Source organism: Drosophila pseudoobscura, chromosome 3 (genome assembly GCF_009870125.1).
Source record: "Drosophila pseudoobscura strain MV-25-SWS-2005 chromosome 3, UCI_Dpse_MV25, whole genome shotgun sequence".
In the NCBI taxonomy this organism is placed as follows: Eukaryota; Metazoa; Arthropoda; class Insecta; order Diptera; family Drosophilidae; genus Drosophila; species Drosophila pseudoobscura.
This window is the reverse complement of record NC_046680.1, coordinates 5482406-5505438: the sequence shown is the minus strand read 5'-3', so window position 1 is coordinate 5505438 and position 23033 is coordinate 5482406. Positions and strand designations below refer to the sequence as shown.

General features: G+C 43.4%; 11 protein-coding genes and 1 long non-coding RNA gene across 14 annotated transcripts; 4 read left to right on the top strand and 8 right to left on the bottom strand.

The window, feature by feature from the left end:
* Positions 1–115: 115 nt before the first annotated feature.
* fsd (transmembrane protein fates-shifted) lies at positions 116–1275 on the bottom strand. 2 transcript variants are annotated; one of them, XM_015183668.2, is made up of 2 exons: positions 1084–1275; positions 116–1011 (listed from the first exon to the last, which is right to left on the bottom strand). In XM_015183668.2, the coding sequence occupies exons 1-2, from the start codon at positions 1154–1156 to the stop codon at positions 137–139; spliced, it is 948 nt and encodes a 315-aa protein (XP_015039154.1). In that variant the 5' UTR covers positions 1157–1275; the 3' UTR covers positions 116–136. The 2 variants fall into 2 exon arrangements, with proteins under 2 accessions (XP_015039154.1, XP_001360249.2); XM_001360212.4 differs by having other exon boundaries at positions 1081–1274.
* A 4008-nt stretch (positions 1276–5283) lies between these two features.
* On the bottom strand, positions 5284–5843 carry LOC117183796 (uncharacterized). Its single transcript, XR_004468972.1, has 2 exons — positions 5577–5843; positions 5284–5515 (listed from the first exon to the last, which is right to left on the bottom strand). It is a non-coding gene; the product is annotated as an uncharacterized lncRNA (long non-coding RNA).
* Positions 5844–5889: 46 nt separating this feature from the next.
* Positions 5890–6694, top strand: spt4 (Transcription elongation factor subunit spt4). The gene is made up of 3 exons (XM_001360211.4): positions 5890–6194; positions 6253–6415; positions 6485–6694. Exons 1-3 carry the CDS (start codon positions 6126–6128, stop codon positions 6601–6603), a joined length of 351 nt encoding a protein of 116 aa, XP_001360248.1. The 5' UTR covers positions 5890–6125; the 3' UTR covers positions 6604–6694.
* Positions 6607–8147, bottom strand: Mvk (Mevalonate kinase). Its single transcript, XM_002138163.3, has one exon. It carries the CDS (start codon positions 7877–7879, stop codon positions 6707–6709), a length of 1173 nt encoding a protein of 390 aa, XP_002138199.2. The 5' UTR covers positions 7880–8147; the 3' UTR covers positions 6607–6706.
* LOC4803537 (bolA-like protein 2) lies at positions 7963–8499 on the bottom strand. The gene has a single exon (XM_001360210.4). The coding sequence runs from the start codon at positions 8466–8468 to the stop codon at positions 8199–8201; it is 270 nt and encodes an 89-aa protein (XP_001360247.2). The 5' UTR covers positions 8469–8499; the 3' UTR covers positions 7963–8198.
* A 261-nt stretch (positions 8500–8760) lies between these two features.
* On the top strand, positions 8761–11370 carry Nup54 (nuclear pore complex protein Nup54). The gene is made up of 5 exons (XM_001360209.4): positions 8761–8985; positions 9409–9867; positions 9930–10296; positions 10358–10919; positions 10976–11370. Exons 1-5 carry the CDS (start codon positions 8934–8936, stop codon positions 11315–11317), a joined length of 1782 nt encoding a protein of 593 aa, XP_001360246.2. The 5' UTR covers positions 8761–8933; the 3' UTR covers positions 11318–11370.
* LOC26533219 (uncharacterized) lies at positions 8807–9380 on the bottom strand. Its single transcript, XM_015183667.2, has 2 exons — positions 9180–9380; positions 8807–9125 (listed from the first exon to the last, which is right to left on the bottom strand). Exons 1-2 carry the CDS (start codon positions 9251–9253, stop codon positions 9017–9019), a joined length of 183 nt encoding a protein of 60 aa, XP_015039153.1. The 5' UTR covers positions 9254–9380; the 3' UTR covers positions 8807–9016.
* Positions 11371–11517: 147 nt separating the features above from the next.
* On the top strand, positions 11518–12943 carry LOC4803535 (uncharacterized). Its single transcript, XM_001360208.4, has 2 exons — positions 11518–12101; positions 12157–12943. The coding sequence occupies exons 1-2, from the start codon at positions 12084–12086 to the stop codon at positions 12859–12861; spliced, it is 723 nt and encodes a 240-aa protein (XP_001360245.2). The 5' UTR covers positions 11518–12083; the 3' UTR covers positions 12862–12943.
* On the bottom strand, positions 12852–14325 carry Dera (deoxyribose-phosphate aldolase). The gene is made up of 3 exons (XM_001360207.4): positions 14067–14325; positions 13427–14007; positions 12852–13376 (listed from the first exon to the last, which is right to left on the bottom strand). The coding sequence occupies exons 1-3, from the start codon at positions 14107–14109 to the stop codon at positions 12951–12953; spliced, it is 1050 nt and encodes a 349-aa protein (XP_001360244.2). The 5' UTR covers positions 14110–14325; the 3' UTR covers positions 12852–12950.
* Positions 14326–14743: 418 nt separating this feature from the next.
* On the bottom strand, positions 14744–16645 carry LOC4803533 (putative ATPase N2B). The gene is made up of 4 exons (XM_001360206.4): positions 16083–16645; positions 15424–16026; positions 15098–15358; positions 14744–15042 (listed from the first exon to the last, which is right to left on the bottom strand). Exons 1-4 carry the CDS (start codon positions 16500–16502, stop codon positions 14920–14922), a joined length of 1407 nt encoding a protein of 468 aa, XP_001360243.2. The 5' UTR covers positions 16503–16645; the 3' UTR covers positions 14744–14919.
* A 2894-nt stretch (positions 16646–19539) lies between these two features.
* On the bottom strand, positions 19540–21228 carry Fmo-1 (Flavin-containing monooxygenase 1). The gene is made up of 5 exons (XM_033378142.1): positions 20961–21228; positions 20657–20843; positions 20421–20592; positions 19819–20354; positions 19540–19752 (listed from the first exon to the last, which is right to left on the bottom strand). The coding sequence occupies exons 1-5, from the start codon at positions 21143–21145 to the stop codon at positions 19585–19587; spliced, it is 1248 nt and encodes a 415-aa protein (XP_033234033.1). The 5' UTR covers positions 21146–21228; the 3' UTR covers positions 19540–19584.
* Positions 21229–21386: 158 nt separating this feature from the next.
* On the top strand, positions 21387–22932 carry LOC26532480 (uncharacterized). Of its 2 annotated transcripts, XM_015179582.2 has the most exons (5): positions 21473–21577; positions 21760–21977; positions 22080–22273; positions 22407–22486; positions 22548–22932. In XM_015179582.2, the coding sequence occupies exons 2-5, from the start codon at positions 21936–21938 to the stop codon at positions 22847–22849; spliced, it is 618 nt and encodes a 205-aa protein (XP_015035068.1). In that variant the 5' UTR covers positions 21473–21577; positions 21760–21935; the 3' UTR covers positions 22850–22932. The 2 variants fall into 2 exon arrangements, with proteins under 2 accessions (XP_033234034.1, XP_015035068.1); XM_033378143.1 differs by lacking the exons at positions 21760–21977; positions 22407–22486 and having other exon boundaries at positions 21387–21577; positions 22548–22640.
* Positions 22933–23033: the final 101 nt, after the last annotated feature.

Genomic DNA, 23033 nt, shown 5'->3' with positions numbered 1-23033 from the left:
CTGCCCGCCCAGGCCCAGTAGCACTGTAGATAAGGAGCACCTAACACAACACTGTCAGTGCCTTCAGAAAGATAAAAATCAACTTGCTCTTCTGATGATAATGAAGCCAGTGTAATAAGCAAGTGTAACTAGGCGTTTATTTGACAAATCTCTGGAAGTCTGGATGCCACCATGGCAATACTTTGTACTTTTCTATGCGCGCGTACTTTACAGTGACAGTCGCTGCGCTGCAGCTCTCCTCGGCGAAGTCTAGCTCCAAGTTCTTCGCCCGCATATCTGTGCAGAGCAGCTCCCGGGTGGCTCTAAGGCGAAACCGCGCCTGCTGTTGACTATAGGCCAATCGCGTAGGTGTAGGCACAAACTGGCGGCATAGCACCACCAGTAGCACCACTCCTTCGTTTGGATTGCCAATAGCTGGTGGAAGCTGCGCTTCGTCCTCTTCTGCCAGAGACTCCCAATCGTTTACCACTTCGATGGCCGGGGCCTCCGCCTCTTCAACGTTTACTCCTGCAGGCTGCTTATTCCACAGCTTATAACACATTATCCACAGGCATTGATATTGTTTTTGCCAGCATGAGACAAAGGTACGATGCACCAGCCAGTCGAGATTGTATCCCTGGTCTAGTCGCACTTTCAAGGGTCTGTGGCAGTAAAAGAGCGCCTTAATGACAAGCGATCGCAAAGTATTTGTATCACAGCCACGTATGTGCTCCATCTGCAACTGGGCCGGCAAGCCAAGGTTCCAGCCCAACGTCTCGCCCGCGCAGCACCGTTTATACAGGTTCCGCCAGAATGCTCGTGAACTCACAAGCCCGGCAGTCTGTTTGCATATCAGGGCGAATGTCTGCACGTCCTCCGGATCTATATGCATGGCTATGTGGAACCAAATGTCATGCCGAATGTGGGTTATGTTGTTGTTAGTCTCCGCCATGGCTGGTGCTGGTGCACTGACTCGAGGTGTTGGAGTCGGCTTCACCTGGACATATACCTCCGATTGGCGCGCATATATCGCTAATGAAAGAATAAGGCAGAATAGAATTATTTATTCGACCACTTCAAATAGAGTGCAATGATTCCCACCACATTTTCCGCTGGTCCGGTAAAGTTTGCTTTTAATAAATTGATTGCAATCAGAGGATTCAGGGCTCAAGTTCATTGCTATGTGGCGAGCATATTCGTCGGCTGCTGATTTAGCGTAAAATCAACAATTGTAATAACAGCTGACGTGCAATCAATTCTTAATCCTAACAGAGTGGGTGGGAACAGCTGTTTCGTTATTGAATCGATACTTTGCCACGATATTTTATTCCTGCATCGATATAGAATTGTGCTATTGAGTAAGTTAAGATACGATACGTTGTTCAACACTGGTATGGCGCGTACCTAAAATTGTTTGCGGAAGCAAAAGAATTACTATATTTCAAGAAATTCGCTTAATGTTTTAGTCAACTACCGCATGGCGATCCGGAAAAGCTCATAAAATGGCTCTAGGAACTCTGACGGGAGTTAAAATTCGCAACGAAACGCAGAAAAAATGGAAGGAGAAGCTAGATCCGCCATACCGGTAGGAGTAAAAATGGCGGGAAAAACGGCTTCTTTTGGCTTATAAACTGCTGAGCAAGAAACCGCACTTGTCGACTAACGTGTCGACAAACATTTCTACGACGAAAGAGAGAGAGAAAACTGATGCGGAGTACAAAAAGCGATAATAATTGTAAAATCATCGTTAGGCACTTCGTCCAAAAAGCAGGACTAATTTTTGGGATCCCCTAGCAGAGTTTGTAACCTCGGACATCCCAATTGAGGAGATAGTTCGGATTACGCAAAGAGACAGAGCATCGGGTAACGTGTAACTACAGGCTGGGTGAAACTCTGGTTCAGAGGAGAGCAGTTACCAACTAAAATCAAGTTGCTATATTCTAAAGTAGAAGTGATACCTTTTGTTCAGTTTAATCAATGTTTCAGGTGCTTTAGGTTTGGACATCTGGCGCAACATTGCACGAGTGGAGCGAAATTTTTAAAATGCGGACAAGATCACAACAAGGATATTATCTGTTCAGGTCTGGTCTGTGCAAACTGCAAGTGCGAGGCCAGGAAAAAAGCCATACAAAAGTGTATGACACTAGAAAACCTAACTAGAGCTGTGGTCAAGGGGAATTTCCCAGACCTGTTTGGCAATTTAACCGCTCCCCTGACCTTCTAAATAACAGTTCAGAGTCCGCCAGGGAAATTAATTCTGTCACGTCTTCTGCGGAGGTGACCAAATCCAATAGGGTTGCCGCCCGGAATGCAGAGGCGGCCAAGGCAGCAGCCAACATGGCAGAGTGGAAGAACTCAATAAATTCAGAATACGTCCAATTGAGCGAAAAATTTGTGAGATCTTCATCGGTGGCATCTTCTCTGGCCCAGGATAAGCTAAACGCACTAGGAGCCAAACTCACAGCGTTCCTGATTGATCCAAACAATATCATTAAAGGGGATTCTTTAGCGAATAATTTTATTAAGGAAATAGGAGAATTTGTCAATGCTTCCAACGCAGAACTAGATAGGCGTCAGATTGCCCAAGGGATGGCAGTGGGCTCTCAAAACATCCAACAATGAAGATTCTTCAGCTAAATATTCAAAGTCTGACACACAACAACAACAAACAGCTCCTCTCAATGTTCCTAGAAAACAACGCAAAAGGTATGGCCATTTTCTCAGAGATCTGTTTGCTGAACAACGCGGACTGCAGCTATTTGGATTATAACTTTTTCTGCAAGCCCAGAGAGGACGGCTACGGCGGGGTAGGCATCTACATTAGGATTAACATTCAATTCATCATTTAAAAAAAAAGAACGACTTGGAAATTTTAGGAATAAAAACATTAAACCTCAAGAGCAACCCTAATTCGGCTAGAGGCCCTGTTGGCATCTCTTTCAGGTTGCTTCATAAGCTCCCGATTGGGAAAAAACAAGACATTTTTATACCCGATACTCAAAATGAGAATTGGGGTATATTAGATTTGTGGTAAAAGTGGATGTGTGTAACGTCCAGAAGGAATCGTTTCCGACCCTATAAAGTATATATATTCTTGATCAGCATCAATAGCCGAGTCGATTGAGCCCTGTCTGTCTGTCCGTCCGTCCGTCTGTCCGTCCCCTTCAGCGCCTAGTGCTCAGAGACTATAAGAGCTAGAGCAACGATGTTTTGGATCCAGACTTCTGTGATATGTCACTGCTACAAAAATATTTCAAAACTTTGCCCCGCCCACTTCCGCCCCCACAAAGGACGAAAATCTGTGGCATCTACATTTTTAAAGATATGAGAAAACCAAAAACGCAGAATCGTAGAGAATGACCATATCTTTTAGACTGCAGAATCTGAATTGGATCGTATTATTATTATAGCCAGCATCAAGAAAACAATTTCATTTTTTCTCGCCCTGTCTCTCTCTAACACACACGTAGCATAGGCGCCTTTGCTTAGAGTAAAACATTAGCGCCTAGATCTCAGAGACTATAAAAGCTAGAGCAACCAAATTTGGTATCCACACTCCTAATATATCGGACCGAGACGAGTTTGTTTCAAAATTTCGCCACACCCCCTTCCGCCCCCGCAAAGGATGCAAATCTGGGGATATTCACAAATCTCAGAGAGTATTAAGGCTAGAGTAACCAAATTTAGTGTCCGTACTCCTGTTAGATCTCACTATAAAACGTATATCTCAGAATTTCGCCCCACCCCCTTCCGCCCCCACAAAGGACGAAAAACTGTTGCATCCATAATATTGAGGATACAAGAAAACTAAAAACGCAGAATCATAGATAATGATCATATCTATCAGATTGCTGAATCTGGATCAGATCAGATCATTTTTATAGCCAACAGGAACAAATCAATTTGCAGTGGCTACGCAGCGCCCGACGTCACGCTCAGACTGATTTTCTGTCTCTCTCGCACGCACTCTTTGTCGTGTCGTTTAATATTAGCGCCGTCTGCTGGAGGAGAGCCATACTGACTTAGTATCGGGTATAACTGTAGAGTTGCGGTGTCCTCAGCAACTCACAACGTTCCCCCTCGTTTTAATTTTAATTATAAATAAGGTATGGCGTCATCACTGAAGTCTGGCGCAGGATAAAGGTGGTCCCCATCCCCAAGACGAATGCAGACCCTACCTCCTTCCAAAACTGCAGACCCATTTGTTTGGTTAACACGCTTTTTAAATCCATATAGGGGTTGATAAAGTTGAAGTTGGACGAGCACATAGCAAACTGTGACCTGCTGCCTGTCAGGTCCTATGCCTTCAGGAGAAACAGGTCCACGGCGCAGTGCATCAACGACCTTATCAACAAGTTTCTGGCACTGAAAGCGAGGGGATGTCTGGTTGTCGCAGCTGGTCTAGATCTATAAAGATCGTTTGACTGCGTAAGAGTGGACACATTCGAGAACAGGATGAGGGATATGCGGTCCAATCCAAGCCTCACGGCTTGGATCACAGACGAATACTCATAAAGGGCAAAAGCGAGGTAGAGTTGAACAGAGGTGTTAGCCAGGGTAGCTGTCTTAGCACAACCCTTTTCAACCTTTACACAGCCAAACAACATGATATTAACAGTCATAACTGCTTCCTGTTTCAGTATTCTGATGACTTTATCATTGTTTGTTTTCACAAAGATGTGTCCATTGCGAAACGTGTGCTGGAAGACAGTATAGATAAAATCGAAGGAAAAAGCAATAGGCTAAATCTGTCATTCAATCCGGTGAAATCTTAAGTGATTTACTTCACCAATCGTAGAACTGCGCTAGATATCTCACTTCAATGAGTTGAGATCAGAAAAGTAGAGCAGATCAAATACCTAGGCAGGACTATTTCAGCAAACAACTCAGCCTCTGGTCACATTGATCTGGCCATCTCGGAGCCGAACAGAAACTGTACCACTAAGGTAATAGCCCTAACAGAGGGCTTATATTTTACAAGGCCTTCGTCAGAAGTTGGGTACAGTACGCGTGCTCGTCATTCTGCAATCTGTCTAAATCTGCCTTGGCCATCACCTCAGAAAGTCGCTAGGTCTGATAATCTGCACTCCCGTTCCTATCTTATATCACATGGCAGCAAATAGGGAATGAAACACGGGATACGTTAAGGCATATCGGGAGTTGGCCAGCATAATAGATAGAGCTGACATTTTTTCAGGGGTTCTGCGGCTAACAAGCACGCTTTAGACCAAGCAGGTATCATGTTGCTCCACGGCGAAAAGAAGGATCAACTGGCAAAGGGAGGCTTTGAAATCTATTACACGGACGGGTCAGTCGCAGCAGGACATTCCAGCGCCGCTTTCCTGCACCATAGAACAGGTTTTTTTGATAATTATTACACGCACAAAATCCTTTCCTCTTTGTCCGCCGAGCTGCTTGTTATCGAGAAGGCATTAGACCATGGTATTTCGTACAATTTTCCTCGTCTCGGGCTCCTAAAAGACAGCAGAAACGGGGCTCTCATTCTGGCGAAGAATATTCAGGAAACCTTTATCGCCTAAAAAATCAGAGAAAAGGTTCAACAAAATCAACATCTAAGAAATGTAGATGTTCACTACATTCCCGGACACGCTAACATCCATCAGAACACTTCAGTTGACGCAGCAGCCAAAGAAGCCCACAGACTAGGGAAATACACAGTGGTTAAATGGAACCTTACAGACTTTTAGCGTCAAGCACCGAGGTTACTGCTCGCTTTTCCCCTCAACATCATCCAAGCCGTGGTTCCTAAACTAAATAAAACTAAACTAAACTAAAAGAATCAACAGACTGCTTAGTGGTAACGCATTTGATAGGCACACACTCGCCAAAATGCATGCGATAGTATCGATAACGACTCGCACGAAATTTTGAATTGTACCAAGGCAAAACTTCCCATCGCTAAGAAAGTATAATCTACAAATTCTTTGAAAAAAAAAACATCAGCGCGTACCTAATCGACTTCATCGACGGAATTGATGTAAAATTATAACAGTACTCCAACATCTTCTATTCTTAGAATAGTCAAAAAATTTACAATTTCCACCTTCAAAGGGCGGTCGGCCAAATAATCCCACGCTACTCAAGAGTAACTTAAACCCTCAAAAAAAAAAAACAAAAAAATAACTATGTCCTTTGACGCGATACCCAAGGATCTGAGGGGTCTGCGGGCGTGCCTGGTTTGTTCCTTGGTGAAGGTAGGTTATGTTTGCTGAACGCTGCATGAAATCATGTGGAATTTTTCGCGTCTTTCAGAGTTTTGACCAATTTGAGACTGACGGCTGCGAAAACTGCGAGGAGTTCTTGCGCATGAAAGGCAACAAAGATAATGTGTACGACCACACCAGCAACAATTTTGATGGGCTTATAGCTTTGACAACACCCACCGATTCCTGGGTGGCGAAATGGCAGCGATTAGGTAAATCAATCTCAATGGAGTGCTGCACTGCCAGACAGTTTTTTAATTTAAATTGTATGTATATTGTAGCTCGATTTACACGCGGCATCTATGCTATATCCGTATCAGGAACTTTACCTCAATCAACTTTAAGAGATATGAAGAACCGGGGTATTGTCTACAAATCCCGCGATAGGAGTCAACGCTAAATATTTTTCGGCCGTACAAAATACAAATGTAAATCTTTATTTTTAAGTCATAACAAAACCACGAATACATACAAGAGCAATACAAAATGGAGCAAGTGTTGGATCAATCATCCAAAGAGCTGACACGTAATCCAACGCCGCCAGCTGTCGTCACATGAACGCCAAAGCCCGCCGACTCCAGTTCCTCCTTAAGCTTCCAGTACACTTCGTTGCACTCGTAGTTCTCTGGCAGCAGGACGATTGCGTAGCCACCAGCTCCGGCGCCTGTTAGCTTCGAGAAGAAGCCTCTCTTAAACGCAATGGTGAATATTTGTTCCAGTTTGGGGTGCGACACACCAATAGCCTTCAGAAGATCGTTGTTAATTTGGAAGAGGCGTTCGAGTTTTTCAAACTTTGCACTGTCGTCCTGGGCATTGCCGAAGCTCTCGTAAAGTGGGACAGCTGCCGTCACCAGCTCCTCACAGGCTTGCCAAATCGCTTCAATGAGCTGAGGAAAGCCTTCAGCTAAGTGGCGAACCTTAGCCACGATGTCTGCCGTACTGCGGCTCACGCGACTGTCAACGAGCAGAATGTTGAGCGGTTTCTGTATGCTCAGGGACTGAAATCCTTGTCCTTTCACATAGCGCAACATACCGCCGTAGGTGCACACTGTGTTGTCCAGTCCGGATGGTGTTCCATGATTGACTCGTTCCGATTCGTAGGCCCAGCTCGAGATAAGAGCCTGATTTTCCTCTTGCAAGTAGCTCTCCTGGTCAAAGTGACCGGACAAGATTAGAAAAGCGGCTGCCAAGGCGGCTCCAAATGAAGCAGAACTACCCAACCCGGCGCCCACGTTCAGTTCGGTGTCTACCTGCACCTGGAAACCGGTTTGAAGAGTCAGCTTGGGATCTTTTGGCGATGAGAGTACAGCTCCCGCCAACAAATAGTAGATGGATATGAACGCCCGTTGGGTATGCGGCTTTGTTGTGCTGCCGGCAGCTCTTTCCAGTTGCTTGGAGACTTCCCCTCGCACCTCCTCCATCAGCTTGGCCCTGCTGTCCACCGGATACTTGCTGCGGAATTTTTCGAGAAACGCATTAAAGTCGGCGAGCTGTATCTCCAGGGTGCAGTTGAGAGCCTCCAGCTGGAAGCTGGCTACCTGGCTGCCCGCCTCCTGGCGGAACTGGAGATTGGTGCCCAGGCCAACCACAGCTGCCAGGGCGGGCCTATTGTAGACAACAGCGTGTTCCCCATGGAGAATGACCTTGCCCGGAGAGTGGACCTGGAACTTGAGCATTGTATTGTTCTGCGCCGAGTTGTCTTTATCGGTATATCAGCAATTTAAAATTGTAATGGAGAGCGGTCAAAAAGTTGTGTCTATACGTCGAGTACTTAAGTTTTTATTGTTTTTTTATGTAACGTATGCATTTAGCGGATCATTTGCGTAGTTTATTTAGCAACTCCAAACTCCACTCCGGTCCAGTTGTCTGTTGTTTCCCTTTCACTTTCTTTGTTCAACTGTTCACTGTTTTCGGTGGTGGCTGGTTTCGTCTATACTGGTTCCGATCATCGCACGCAAAAATTCAAACTACAAACGAACGACAACAGGTTACGGCTTATTGTTGCTGCTGTTGCTGCACTTTCTCCCACTCTTCGGGCGTGTATGACTTTTGCGAGAAAGCGTGTATTTCTTTTAGTTCTTCGGCCAGCGTCGTGTTGACTAATCTGTGTTTCTGTAGCAACGTCTTGCCTTTGAATGCTTCGGATACGATAATCACGCTGAATTTTCCTCCGCAGCCGTCTGATTCATCGACCACATTCACGTACTTGGCTTCAAGCTCTTGTTTAAGCTTGTCCTCCAAATACTTTGAGTTGTATTTACTCATTTTGTTTTCGTTGAATTTTCAAAACGAGGAAAATTCTGAGGTAGAGGTGGTAGTATTAAGTATCGATTGGCTCTGCTGCCAGTTTCGATTGTCGGTTGCGATATCCATAGATTTGTACAGTTTTCAATCGTTCATTCGAATGTTTGATAGAATAATTTAATTCAATAATACTAATTTATTATTAATAATGGTTTACATACTCTCCAGGAGAAGAAGCGGCCCTGTGAAGATATGTTGACATTTGTGACCGGAAATGGCGATAGGAATTGTAAAGTTGTTCTCGCTCATCGATATTTAAATAATCGGCCTTCTTGCATCCCTAACAAAAAAACACAAGATTTCAGAAAGCGCCAAATTTTTACGTTTTTTAGGATTAAGTACACTTTTGTTAAAATAAAGGAAGAGCACCCAAGAAAAAGCAAACTCATTTAGTTGGAATCGGTTCATTCATACGTTTGCCACATCATGTCCTTTTTTGGATCGAGTACACCGCTGGGAGCGAGCACGCCGGCCAAAAGTGAGTTGCAATGAAAACAAACGCAGCCCCTTCAAGCCCTTTTTTCCAAGTATCTGTGGGGCCCGGCCCCACTTGGTGGTAGCTGAAGTAATTTTTTGGCATCCTGTAGACTGTGTATGCGAATGTCCCTTGGATTGATGCTGCAACAGGATCATTTGATAATGGTCGTGATCAAAGGATATCAGCGAACTCACCCTTTCTTGAGGATAATGTACGCCACATACGCCGCTGAGACTAGCACCAAGAAAATTAAAATAAGAACAGCCATTTTTTCAACCTGTTGCGTTCAGTGTCCGAAGCAAACTATTGCTAGTTTAGAAATTAGAATTTCGGACACTGTAATCACAGATAAGAACCCACGGCGGAAGCTGAATAAAAATCATTGACCCAATCATTTGTTTTGCTTATCTCCCCACATGGAAGCTGGCGGCATGTTCGGTTCACCATTTGGATCGACGCCCGGAGCTGGTCAAGCAGTGTCTGCGTTCGGCTCCCCGGCGTCAGCTGCTCCAGCATTTGGAACCGCAACAGCGACGCCTGCTTTTGGAGGCGGAACTGCTTTCGGCACTCCCACGGCTGGGCAAGGCTTTGGAGCTCCTACTGCAGCGCAAGGTTTTGGCGGTGCCCAGACAACACCAGCCACAACAGGACTTGGTGGTGGTTTTGGTGGATTCGGTGCTGCCCCGGCAGCAGGTCAGGGAGGTTTGTTTGCCGCTCCAGCGACAAATACAGCTTTTAGTGGATTTGGTCAGCAGGCCGCTACCAGCACAGCGCCAGCGAGTGGATTTGCAGGCTTTGGGGCAACAACGACCACGGCTCCAGCTTTCGGTGGCTTTGGGACTGGTCAGACGACGGGATTTGGCGGCAGCGTGTTTGGCTCCAGTGAGTTCTACTATCATATTCAGATTCGTATCCGTAATATTTCTAACTTGTTTGTTTTGCAGACTTCGGAAAGCCGTCGAATACCACAGTTACTCCTGGCTTTGGTGGATTCGGTGGTACCAGTTTTATGCTGGGCCAGCCTCAACAGCAGCCAGCACCCATATCAGCCGATGAGGCGTTTGCTCAATCCATTCTGAATGTCTCAATATTTGGCGATGAGCGTGACAGCATTGTGGCCAAATGGAACTACCTTCAGTCCATGTGGGGTACTGGAAAGCTTTTCTATTCGCAGAGTGCGCCGCCAGTTGATATTACGCCGGAGAATTACCTATGTCGCTTCAAAGCCATCGGGTACAGTCGCATGCCCGGCAAGGATAACAAACTGGGACTAGTGGCTCTTAACTTTGATAGGGATCTTTCGGCCATCAAGTAAGTAGACGCCATATCCTCCACGCACAATTATATTCAATATGATACGTTCACTTTTCAGGCCGCACCAGCAACAAGTGATTCAAACCCTTCACAGTTTGTTTGGCGGCAAGCCCAACATGATGGTGCACGTTGAAACCATAAAAGAGTTGGAGAATAAAAAGTGTCAGATGGTTATCTACGTGGATGAGAAACTGCAGCATGCACCGAACGAGGGAAAGCGAATATTGGCCACTGAGCTCTCAAACTATTTAAACCAGGCATCGCTAAAACCTCAGCTAACGAATCTGGGGATTGTGGAATCATTGGCCCTAGTACTGCCCGACGAAGATCAACTGAAGGAATATTTGGAGAATCCTCCCAGAGGCGTAGATCCGCGAATGTGGCGTCAAGCCAATTTGGATAATCCAGACGCTGGTAAATTCCTACCAGTGCCAATGATTGGCTTCAACGACTTGAAATGGCGCGTCAAATGCCAGGAGCAGGAAACAGACACGCATGCCCTGTATATGAAGAAAGTGGAAGGAGAACTGACGGAGCTGAGACACCGGCATTGCATGGCTTCGGCCAAAATATTGGAGCATAAGCGCAAGCTGGCTGAGCTCAGTCATCGCATACTTAGGGTAAGAGAGAAATAATCCTTGTTGGAAGGCTGATAACTTATTCTTACATAAAACAGATAATTGTGAAGCAAGAGTGCACACGGAAGGTGGGCTCCTCGCTGACACCTGAAGAGGAGGCCTTGCGCACCAAGCTGCAGAGCATGCAGGCCGTTGTATCGGCACCCACACAGTTTAAGGGGCGGCTCAGCGAGCTGCTATCCCAGATGCGAATGCAGCGGAATCAGTTTGCTGGCAATGGTGGGTGCGAGTATACGATGGACCCGGAGGCCGAGGATGAGATGAAGAATTTTTTGACCATGCAACAGCGCGCCATGGAAGTCCTGAGTGAGACTGTCAATAAGGACCTCAAAGCCCTTGATGTTATTGTTAAAGGATTGCCCGAACTTAAGCAGGCATGATGTGAGCGAAACCGTTTAATAAAGTACGAACCGATGTCCGAGTCAATGAACAAGTTATGGTCGTTACACTTTTCCCATTATGCCGCCACACACTAAACATTTCCTGTAACTTTGAACTTGCACTTTTACGGCTATGGATCGCAAGACAATCGAAACGCGTTCACACATTCGTCCCCATTGCTCCGGAAATAATTGTGTGGGTCAATGCACTTACAGTCGAAGCCAAAGACGAGGTAGGCGGCCGACGGCCGACTTTTCTCTGGCCACCACCTGAAATTGGACAATTTCTTCAGCGGCGATGGCAATTGCCTGAGTGACAAACTGTTAGTCACCTCGCCGGTACTTCCATTCCAGTTTGTTCAACTGCAACGCCAATGCGCTGCTGTTACATTAACATTATTATGCACAAGAGCGTCGTGCACACAGGCAAAGATTTGATTTGGCGTGCATGTCTAGTTTGGCTCGTTACATATTTATTTTCTTGTGTGAGAAACTTGTTTTCTCGCAGCCAAACTGCTCTGCTCCTTGACTGTTGGACTGTTGTTGTTGGGCCATTGATGGTGGAGACTTCCGAGCTTCCGTTTGAGCGTGGAGCATGGGAGCATGGAGCATGGAGAGCGACTATAAATGAATAGGCTTGCCCAAAGCAGGCCTTACTTCGTGTGAGATCTTTGAAGTGAAGGTGCTTCAGTCAGAGAGCAGTGCATGTGAAACCGAAAGTGGACCATTTAAAGTGTTTGGATTTGGGTTTGACATCAAAGGCAACATGAGTGGCATATTGATTGTGAGTGGAAAGAGTGAAGGATCCGGTTTCGGTCCTAATTCTATGTTCTTTGCAGCTGCTGTTGTGCATCTTCTGTTCGAGTGTCACGGCCAGCCCCACAGCAGCACGTCGGGCACAGCTCCATGATGATGTACAGCTGCTACACCCTCACATAATAACCCTTGAGCGTTTGGAGAATTTGCTCAGGAGAGCTGGCGAAATCTTTGGCCCCGCCATTGAGGAAGACTCAATGGCGGAAGCCAGCAGCCATGTGCAGCAACAGGTGCAGCCGCAACAGCTATTGTTGCCGCCCACAGAGCAACCGTATAACTTCTATTTGCCCCTCTTCGACTATGTGGATCCCAACCTGGATGCCAAGAGCAGGCTCCTGGAGAAGATAGCTCCTCCGCCGGAGTCGCAGAAGCAGGAGCACAATTACTATGCGGACAAGCCAAAGAAGAAGCCAAAGAAGTTCAATGCGGCAGCCAAGCATATCAATCTCAATCTGAAGTGGTTGAATACATATGAGAAGGCCATGGGCGGGGAGACGCCCAAGGCACTCTACCTGGAGCAGGATGAGCGCAATCGCATCAACTTTGACGATTCCTTCTTTGCTGTGGACATGCAGGTGAAGATGCCGGATAATCAGCCACACAAAGAGGCTGGCCCCGGAGAACTTCTGCAGCATGGCGAAGAGCAGGCGGAGGAGGATCTAATGGCGGCTCCTGCACAGTTCAATTACGACTACAAATCGATTGAACAGGATCAACATCACTCATAGAAATTGTTCATTTAATTTTAGTCATGATATAAAAATACAGTAATAAATGTAGTCCATGCGAGAAGTGGATGGCTATTGCGAAGCTGTGTTTACTTCTCCTGCTTTGTCTTTCGGAGCTCTTTGCAAAGGGTTTCCACGGGGTCTTGCTCCACCACAGCTTCCCCTTTTTTGGCCTTTTCAGCCTCTTCTGCCTCTAGTTTGGCCACACCTTCTCGTACTACTTTCTCAATGTCATCAAGTAGACCTGACGCACCAAAACGGAAACGTTCGGGACGCAGCCAGCGCATACCAAGAGTCTCGTTCACCAACGTCATCCAGGCAATGGCATCTCGCACAGTTCGGACACCGCCAGCTGGTTTCAGGCCGACAATTTGGCAAGTGCGACGCTTGAACTCCTGTATGGCGAATATCATAACCAAGCCAACAGGCAGCGTCGCATTCACAGACTCCTTCCCCGTGGAGGTTTTTATAAAGTCCGCTCCAGCCAGCATGCATACCATAGCCGCTTTGTAAACCTGTAACGGGGATGTCAATCAACCATTATGCTTGCCGGTCATCAGCTTACATTCTCCATTGTCCCGAGCTCGCCTATGGCCAGAATGGTCTTCAAGTGTGCGTTTCCACATGCACTGCGCATCAGAACCACCTCGTTGTAGAGGCCCTCCCAGTCGCCCACCAGTGCCAGTTGACGGTTGATAACGATATCAATTTCGGTTGCGCCAGCCAGAATGGCATGACTAATCTCTTGCAGGCGCGTCTGCAGTCCATACTGGCCAGTGGGGAAGCCAGTCGCTACCGCTGCGATGGCCACCTTGTTCAGTTTGTCGTACTGCTGAAGTGCCTGGTAGGCATCCTTCACCCTAGCCGGGTACACGCAGACGGCGGCTGTATGAATCTCAGAGAGAAGAGCTCGTTCGAAGAATTTGTCAAAGAACTGTGGCTCGAACGGATAGCAGGCACGCAGGCACAGTCTGCGCACATTGGCCGCCGTATCATCGCCCGCCAGAGTGGTCAAATCCGTCAGCATCAGCGCCCTCAAGGCCCAGGCAATTTCGTTAACGCCGCTCACATGGCAGCGCTGGGACACAGTCGACGCAATCTCCTCGATCTGGCGCAGTGAAATGTTAACAGCGAGCAGGGAGGGGTCTACGAAAATGTGTCAAGAATCTCAGTTTTGTTCTCTATTCGTTAAATGTTTTTATCACCATAAGGAAGGGTTTTGTTCACTTCAAACTCTTTTACGTCCATTTTCCGGTTTGTTCCCCGTTTTGAGATATGCAAATGATCTTGACCTTCTAATCTTCTTCCGCCCCAACCTCAACCTTATCAGTTTAAATAGAACTGAATGTTAAACAGATAATTTTACCACACGACACGATCACTAGATAACGAAATAAATCACCAGCACGTTTTGACTGGAATAAAACTTTTGACAAGTCAACAACTTCTATTTATTTCTAGGCTTGTTTTTCTAGTGTACACAACCGAAAATATAGAACAGCTGATCACTGCGAAACTGCCACCACCAGCGATCAGTTGTCGCGTGATTTATCGAAGCACTGCCATCACAATTGCGGAACAAAACAAAGCTGCGAAGTCCCGAACCGGCGGCGCGCAGCTCTGCCTCAGCCCAAGACAACCCCGGAGGTGCTCTACACGGACTGTTTATCAACAATGAGTGGCACAAGAGAATTGCTGAAATTCAGGGTGGCGATAAGGAGGATATTCAAGCTTGGTTCCCCTGGAGTCAGGCGGCAAGTCCCCCAACATTATCCTCTCTGACTCGGACCTGGACTACGCCGTGGAGACGGACCATTTCGGCCTCTTCTTCAACATTGGCCAATGCAGCTGAGCACGGCTGGCACATAAAGACTCGAATAAATTTGTTTCTAAATTGCTTTAATACTTTTGACAAGTCAACCATATCTATTTCTATGCTTGTGTTTCTAGTGTGAAACTACAACGAAAACTTTAGTGTACTCCGACACGAGGTATACGATTAATTTATTTGCACTAATGAAACTATTGCTTTTGTGGTTTGAGGTCTGTCTGGGGGTATCAGCGATGCTTTGCCCACTGCTCCCAGTATTCACGTTTCTGCATCTCGTAGAGCCTGGAAATCGTACGCTCGAAGGCGAACAGCTCCTCTTCCCCGGTGAACACACTGGACTTCGATTCGTGCTGCAACGAAGCTGCTATAGTGGAACGACCATTAGCGTCAGGCCCATCGACTCACCGTGCCATGTTTGATTTTCAAGTCGTCCATTAGAATGCGATCCGTATCTGAAATGTCAGCGGGATCGGTGACCTGGAATAGATTGTCCAGCGGATAGTCGGCTGATATTACCACGCGCACTCGGTTGTCGTAGAGCGTATCTATCAGCGTTATAAATCGCCGCATTTGTGACTTAATATTTAGGTTCAGCGAGGGCACATCTCTGATGAGGACGGTGTGAAAAAACTGAGATATCTGCAAGTAGTCGCTACCTGCCAGAGGCTTTGTGAGCAGACACGAAAATATCAATATTTTTTCGAGATTATATGTTGCTAAGGAGCACTTACGCGATTGCAGAGCTCTTCAAAACTGCTGTCCAAGACCTGGCCACACGTGCGAACGAATGTAAGATCTCTTCCAAAGTGGGTGATGGTGCGCGGCCTAATGATGTCGTTCTCTTCGGCGCAAAGTATCTTAAACATCCGATTCATACTGCCATCCGCATCGCTCTGGCCCTTGACGAAGTAGTTGGTGTCGCCGGACTGGGCAATGCGTCGATAATCGATGGAGTCCAGTTTGGCCAGCTGGCAGCGCCTTTGGAGCAGGGCTATGAACGGGAGAAAGTTGGTCCGCTGCAATCCGTTTTTATACAGATCTTCGGGATGCCGATTGCTGGTGGCAATTATAACAATGCCTTTTCTGAAGAGATGTGTAAAGAGTCGCTTAAGGACCATGGCGTCGGCTATATCGGTCACCTGAAACTCATCGAAGCAAATCAGCCAGGATTCGCGGGCTATGATGTCTGCCACGGGTTTCGTTGGATCAAAAGGAGCTGGTTTCTCCGAATTGAATGCCCGATCGACGGGTCCTTGCCGCTCCTTTGCCTCGTGAATGCGGCCATGCACACTGTTCATGAAGGCAGTAAAGTGAACACGTTGCTTACGAGGGATCTGTAAACTTATAAGTTGCTTGTAAGTTTCTGTTTATTGTGTAATCTATTAGTCACCTGAGTGCAGCAGTCGTAGAACAGGTCCATTAAGGTTGTTTTCCCCACCCCCACACTGCCATAGAGGTACAGGCCCATTGGGGCATGGCTGCCTGCGTTTAAGTCATCTGCCGCGTCATCATCGTCGGTTCTTCTCCGCCCAAAGATGGAGCTGAAGAATCCGCCACTGCTGCCCCCGCTTTGGGTTCTCGGTCTGTAGCCTTGAATCCTGTGGTACAGGGCATCTAGTTCCTTCATGGTCTCCAGTTGTTTATTGTCGGGCATCAATTTGCCCGCTCTGACACGCTCTTGATATTCCGGCAAAGGACTCAATCGACTCGCATGGCAGGTTTGGGTTTGTGCCACCAGTTGGTGTGACCTAAACAACACCGTTCTATGTCGCGTACAGCGAATTACATCTCCGAATTGACGACGAAACATTGTGAGGGGAGGATCTTAGCGCTCGTATCTATTTGTTGTGTTCTTGTTATCTTAACATATTACATAAAGCTATATTTAGTTGACCGCGAATTTTTGGCCGTGAAATTTGTTGGTGCATGGTATCGAATACACCATTCGGACTTCTTGAATTCAGTATATTTGCGGTATTTTTAAAATATATTTTATCGATAAGAGGTAAAAAAATGTTATGTTTTGAAATCAATAAAATGAAAAAAATTGAAACAATACAAAAACTTAAAATTTTTTAAAATTTTACATTTTGCTTTGTACTTTGTCCTGTTGCTGCGGACACCGCAACTCTACACTTATACCCGATACTAAGTCAGTATGGCTCTCCAAATTTGTGTGTGTGTACCAAATTTGGTTACTAGCCTTAATAGTCTCTGAGATTTGTTGATGCCTCAGATTTTCGTCCTTTGCGGGTGCGGAAGGGGGTTTGGCGAAATTTTGACACAAAATGGTCAAGGTCCGATATCACAGGAGTGTGGATACCAAATTTGGTTGCTCTGGCTCTTATAGGTTCTGAGATCCTTGAACTCATATTTTTCAATTGGCAAAACCGCCAATGAAACCTGTGTGTTAGAGAGAGAGACAGAGCGAGAAAGAGTGAAATTGTTTTCTTGATTCTGGCTCTGGTTCAGATTTTGCAGTCTGTAAGATAAAGTCATATTCGACGATTCTGCATTTTTAGTTTTCTCGTATCGTCGAAATTGTGGATTCCACAGATTTTCGCCCTTTGTGGGGTCGGAAGTGGGCGGGAAGAAGTTTTGAAATATTTTTGGAGCAGTGACATATCACTGAAGTCTGGATCCAAAACATCGTTGCTCTAGCTCTTATAGTCTTTGAGCATTAGGCGGACGGACGGACAGACGGACAGACAGACAAAGCTCAATCGTCTCGGCTATTGATGCTGATCAAGAATATATATACTTTATGGGGTCGGAAACGATTCCTTCTGGACGTTACACACATCCACTTTTACCACAAATCTAATATACCCCAATACTCATTTTGAGTATCGGGTATAAAAATCGTTCCTATTGCTCAATTTTGATATTCCGTTGAATAATGCATGCAGTTTTAAAACGTAATTAATAAAGACCTTTTCTCAGTTTGATATGTTTTAGACATATTCATGCATATAGTGTACTGTATATATCTCGATCCCGTACCGATACAATACCTCTAAGAAGACAAGAAGCTGCAAAATATCGTTGAAATAGTTTTAAAACAGAGACTGACTAGTTTCTTCATTTATTGGTCCTTGAAATGACAAATATTTTCTCAATTCTATAATATCCAATTTCCCAGGGTACTGCTTGGCAACATTAGACGTAAGAAAACGTAAGTGAGTATGAAAAGTAGGGACATTGTTGAGCTGAAAAGAGACATTGTGTCGAGGAAAAATCTCTCTACGAAGAGTGGGTATCATCACAAAATGGAAAGTAAATCCCAAAAAAAAGAGAGCAAGTCCCACCAAACTTGAGCACTTGTGAATGAAAGTGAATGAAAGAAAAGGATTTAAATGGAAATGTTGAAATAAATGATGCACATATGGAAGTACGATTTGAAAGCGAAAATTTATAAAACCTGCGTACGGTAGCTTACATACCCTTCGAAAATTAAATTTAATAGATGAAATTGATATAATATTCGAAATTACGAACTTTCTTTTCGTTGCGAGAGCAGCAGTATAAGAAGTATACTAAGAAGTATACCAATGAAAAAAGCGAATTTATCCCACTTAACCCACTAACATTTGCTAAGTTTGGGCACTAACCATACAGTATATATATATATACTGTATGGTTAGTGGTTTGGGTGATTGTAAATATTAAGGTCTATAGTTCAGGGGATAAAGTATGATAAAAGGAGTTATATTTATGGCAAAGGTTCATGCTGGGCATAATTTCACCTACGGATAGGCCAAAAAACTCGGGTTGGTCTAGACGGAATCGGAAAGTTAATCCTTCCGAGAAGGAGCTTGTGCGCAAACCTTGATTTTAATATTAAAGTTTAATATTAATAGCTAGCTTGGACCCTGAGCCCTGAATACATAATTTTTTCCGATTAATAAATACATTTTATTTGATTTTTATTTGATTGAGTCTAAAATAAGGTTTTGACGAAAAAGACCAACATACAAATACAAGCATGAAAAGTAAGTGAGCCTTTGAACACTTGTTGCTCGTCAACCGCAGTATGAACACTTTTACTAGAGATCTGCATGGCTTTATTCAATTCTCTATTCCAATAGAAATCCAATAGAATATCTTATAGCTAGATCTGGCTATTTTAAATTTCAATTTACATATATAAAAATTTTGAAATTTATATAAGCTGGAAACTCGAATGTTTTGAATATATATTTGGAATTTGGAAACAGCCCCTCACTCTACTCATTTAATTCGTGACAAGTCGTTTGAATGTTGTGTCATCGCACTCATTTACTCGAATTCTATTGAATGCCGGTTTCTTGCTATTCAGACCTCTAATTTGTACCCTATATATAGCCTACATACTCTATTTTCTCTAAATAAGATTAAAAATCAGTTTTCCAGGCTGCTTTGAAACGTTAATAATAATTTTTATTAGATTGAAATTTTTTTCACCTATTCAGGTCTGTATAAAAATATCTCGGTTACGAGAAAGCAAAATTTCGTTGAGATAGCGTTAAAGCAGAGAGTAAGTAACAAGATTCTGCATTCATAGCGTTTTGCGTGCATATTCTCACTAATTTTAACCTGGCTGTATGCGTTTTCTTAGTACAAGAATGGAAATCTGGTTTTTTTTCTCTGGCGGCACATCTATGTACATTGTACATGTGTACTGTGGTTAGTGTCTAGTGTCACTATCGATGCGATCGATGTTTGTGCTGTCTAAATTTGAAACTTAAAAACCTGTACATTTCGATATTGAAAATAAAATAAAATCATATTAAATGAACAAAGCTGTTATATATTCACATCTGTCAGGTTTCATTTAATTTGTTTTAGATAATAATAATCAGCAGAAATAATGCCCATTCACGCGTTCACTTTATTGTTTTAAGAACATTGCACTAATTTAATTTGACAAACGTTTCATCATCGAGAATCGCAAAGTTGTCTTCGCGGAAATGGAGCAAGTTATCGTTGAAGCATTTGCTGCTCTCATTATGTAACTTTGTCATGACAGGCTTGATATTCTTCACTCCAGCGGTTTCTGCCAAGTCTGTGAAATATTGAATCTAAAAGCAGAAAATTTAAGTAAATATTAATTTATAATAATCAAGTTCAAAGATATTATTATATACCTGTTTAGGTCCCAGCATATGTGCATGGCGTTTCCTGTACCCTTCTTCCCAAAGCTTCGACATCCTCGTTTGTGTATCCTTTAGCATATCCTCTCTGGACGGCAATTGATTTGAGCCATTATAGTAGCTCAAAATAAATCGGGCTTGGATATCCATCATTTGTGCGGCACAAACGTAGAATGGCAGCCCAATTAATGCCATTGTAGGGTTTCTTATATTTATACAGTGCTTATAGAGACCTTGAACATAGTTTTCCTCAACATATATACCAGAATTTACTGTCAGAAAAGGGAAAGCATATTTGTACCCAGTGCAAAAAAATATGGTATCAAATTCTTCGTATGATCCATCCACAAAAAATGCTCCCTTCTCGTCAAGCTCTCTCACATCCGGTTTCTGATAAACGTTATCATAAAATTTCGTATTTTCAATGTCGCTTAAATGGTGACTTAGAGAGACTCTCGCAGCAGATCTCGATATTATATTGGATAGATCCATACCACTTGGGCCAGCGCCAATAACTAGTACAGTTTTACCTACATATAAGTAAATAGTTTTCTATGATTTTTTTCAGTATATATGTATATATAGTTGTAACTTGCCTTTGAAGATACCACTAGTTCTGTAGTCGTGACTGTGCAAATAGTCGCCCTGAAAACGATTCATGTTCGGAATACGAATATAGTTTGGAGTATGGTAATGACCGTTTGCTACCATGATCTTATCGAAATATTGGAATTCTATTTGGTTAGTAAGCAGATCTTTGACAAGAACCTAAAAGAAAATGGTTTATAGTAAACAGTAACGAGTAACAGTAATTTGTTCGAATAAAACTTACTTGCCACTTTTTATTCTTCTGGAGAACTCGAATAACATAGCTATTAAATTTGATATACTGTTTCAACTTAAAGTGATCCGCATACTGATTTAAAAAATCACAAATTTCATCTGATCTTACATAAGAAACGTCGTTTTCGGGTATTTCAAAGTCCGGAAACCCCATAACTTCTTTTGGCAAATTGGTTCTGTACAATAAGATGTAAATGTTTACATATTATCTTTTTGATCTCTGTAGTTATGCGATCAATAGAACTACATAACACACATTAAATTAATGATTGGATTACATGTTGTAATCTTACCGCAAATTCTCATACATAGAAGAATGAACATCAATACCATTTTTGACCTTTGTTGCCTCATTGTACACCCATGTTCCACCGATTCGTTCAGAAAGTTCAAAAACGGTTATTTGAAATCCATGCAATTGCGAGTGGCGGGCACAGCAAAGCCCCGCAGTACCAGCACCAATTATACATAAGCTCATTATATTACAGATAGCTCCGATTAATTGTTTCTACGGGCGATACGCCGAGCTCGCTCTTTACACTCTGATTGATTTAACGAAACTGAAATCGAATCAAGAGCTGTATGTCTTCCTTTATTTTCATACCCTTAAGAAGGTGGGGTACGTTATATTTATGATCCATCTTGATCAATACAAAATTATAATTTAATTGTTATATACCTATTATTAGATTATTATAATATTCAAAACCAAAACATCTTCTATAAAAGAAAGATGGAAGGAACGAGCAATACATTTTCGAAGTGTATTTACCATTCGGTATAAATAATCAAACGTCAGTTTTTATATATTTTACTGATTGCTAATATTTCACTGATAACAGTAGAGCATAAAACAATCTTAGCTACAGAGGCCAATACTTGTTCATGTTCGTACCCAGAGAATACAAGGGTAAGTACATATATTGTATTCGTGCAAATGTCCGTTTTTCTATAAAAACTAGAGTAGAGATCCATTGGTTTTGACATGGTTAGATCCCCAAAAATCTTTACGATTGGACAGCCGAATGATGAAAACAAGTTCTCTATTTATTTTTTTTACCATTCTTACCGTATCTATGAGTATTATTTCAGATATTTCCTCTCAAATATATGTATGTATACATACATATAGTCAACAATGCTAACCAACTTCTTACTCGCATGTTACTTGTCCCACACTCAATGGACATAAATGTGGGAAAAGTAACACGGGTTCCACTTGCACTGCTGCAACTTCAGTTAAGAGTTGACTGTTGAGAACGGCGAACATGGGACTAGCGGCTTGTATATGTACAAAAATTCTGCAACTTGCAAGTGTTTTTACAAATTCTTATGAACCATAAAATATATCTTTTAAAAACAGAATTTTTCTAACGAATTAACGCGGTCATAATTGTATTATTTGCTCACAGATTTCTATAGTGGTAGCTTTAATTGTGAAACGACTGTCCGACAAACATTCCGAGAGAGTTTATGTCAGCAACCAAAAGCAATCGAGGGAGTGGAGGCTTCTAAACAGCATTTCAGGGACAAAGGAAGGCGACGATTTCAGTACGCTAACCTTCGTTGGTTTCACATTCATTTCGTCGGTGTTGCTTCTTACAAGGTAATTTAATTCCATGCCAACTCTGTATTGCCTCATTTCAGCCCTCACCTGATGGCATACACCATTGTTTTTCTCTCAAGAGTCTCAAGAGTTTTTTTAAAAATAGTCAGGCCTAATCGCCTTTTCCTTCCAGGATAATTAAACGAAATTCGAATTATGATACTTGTGAAATTATTCTTTTATGTTTTGGATGTCTGTTCTTCACCATAGAGGGTACTTATATTAGATCTTAGTGCTCATAGCAATGCATAAATAAACCGAAATTCTATTGCAGGATTGCTCATACTTTTTACTGTGGAACAGTTGCCTGAGCAGATTTTAACATATGCCTATTCGCTTGGAGCGCTTTCCTTTTTGTGTGCCGCCTTGTTCGCTGTGGATCTGTTGTTGTTCAAAAACTTGCTTAAGTCTAAGAACGCTGCTGCCCAAACGGATTATCAATTAAAGGAATCTTCAACTGTAACAATGAAAGTGTTTAACGTTTCCAATGCAGACAAATCCAATTGTTGCAACAGTTCTAATCTTCCTAAGTTCAATGTGAGAAATGAACAAAGTGTTTTACGAACCGATCTATAAGGAAAACTATGTATTTTAGAAACATTTTCTTTCACTATCTGTTTCTTCCAAGTGCAATAAATAAAATATGTTGACCAAAACTACAATGAGGGTACTGAAATACAGTCAGTAGTTAAAAAGACCGCATCATCAGCTCAGAAGATGGAGCCGATCCATTTTATGCATTGCTCGATCTAGATATGTA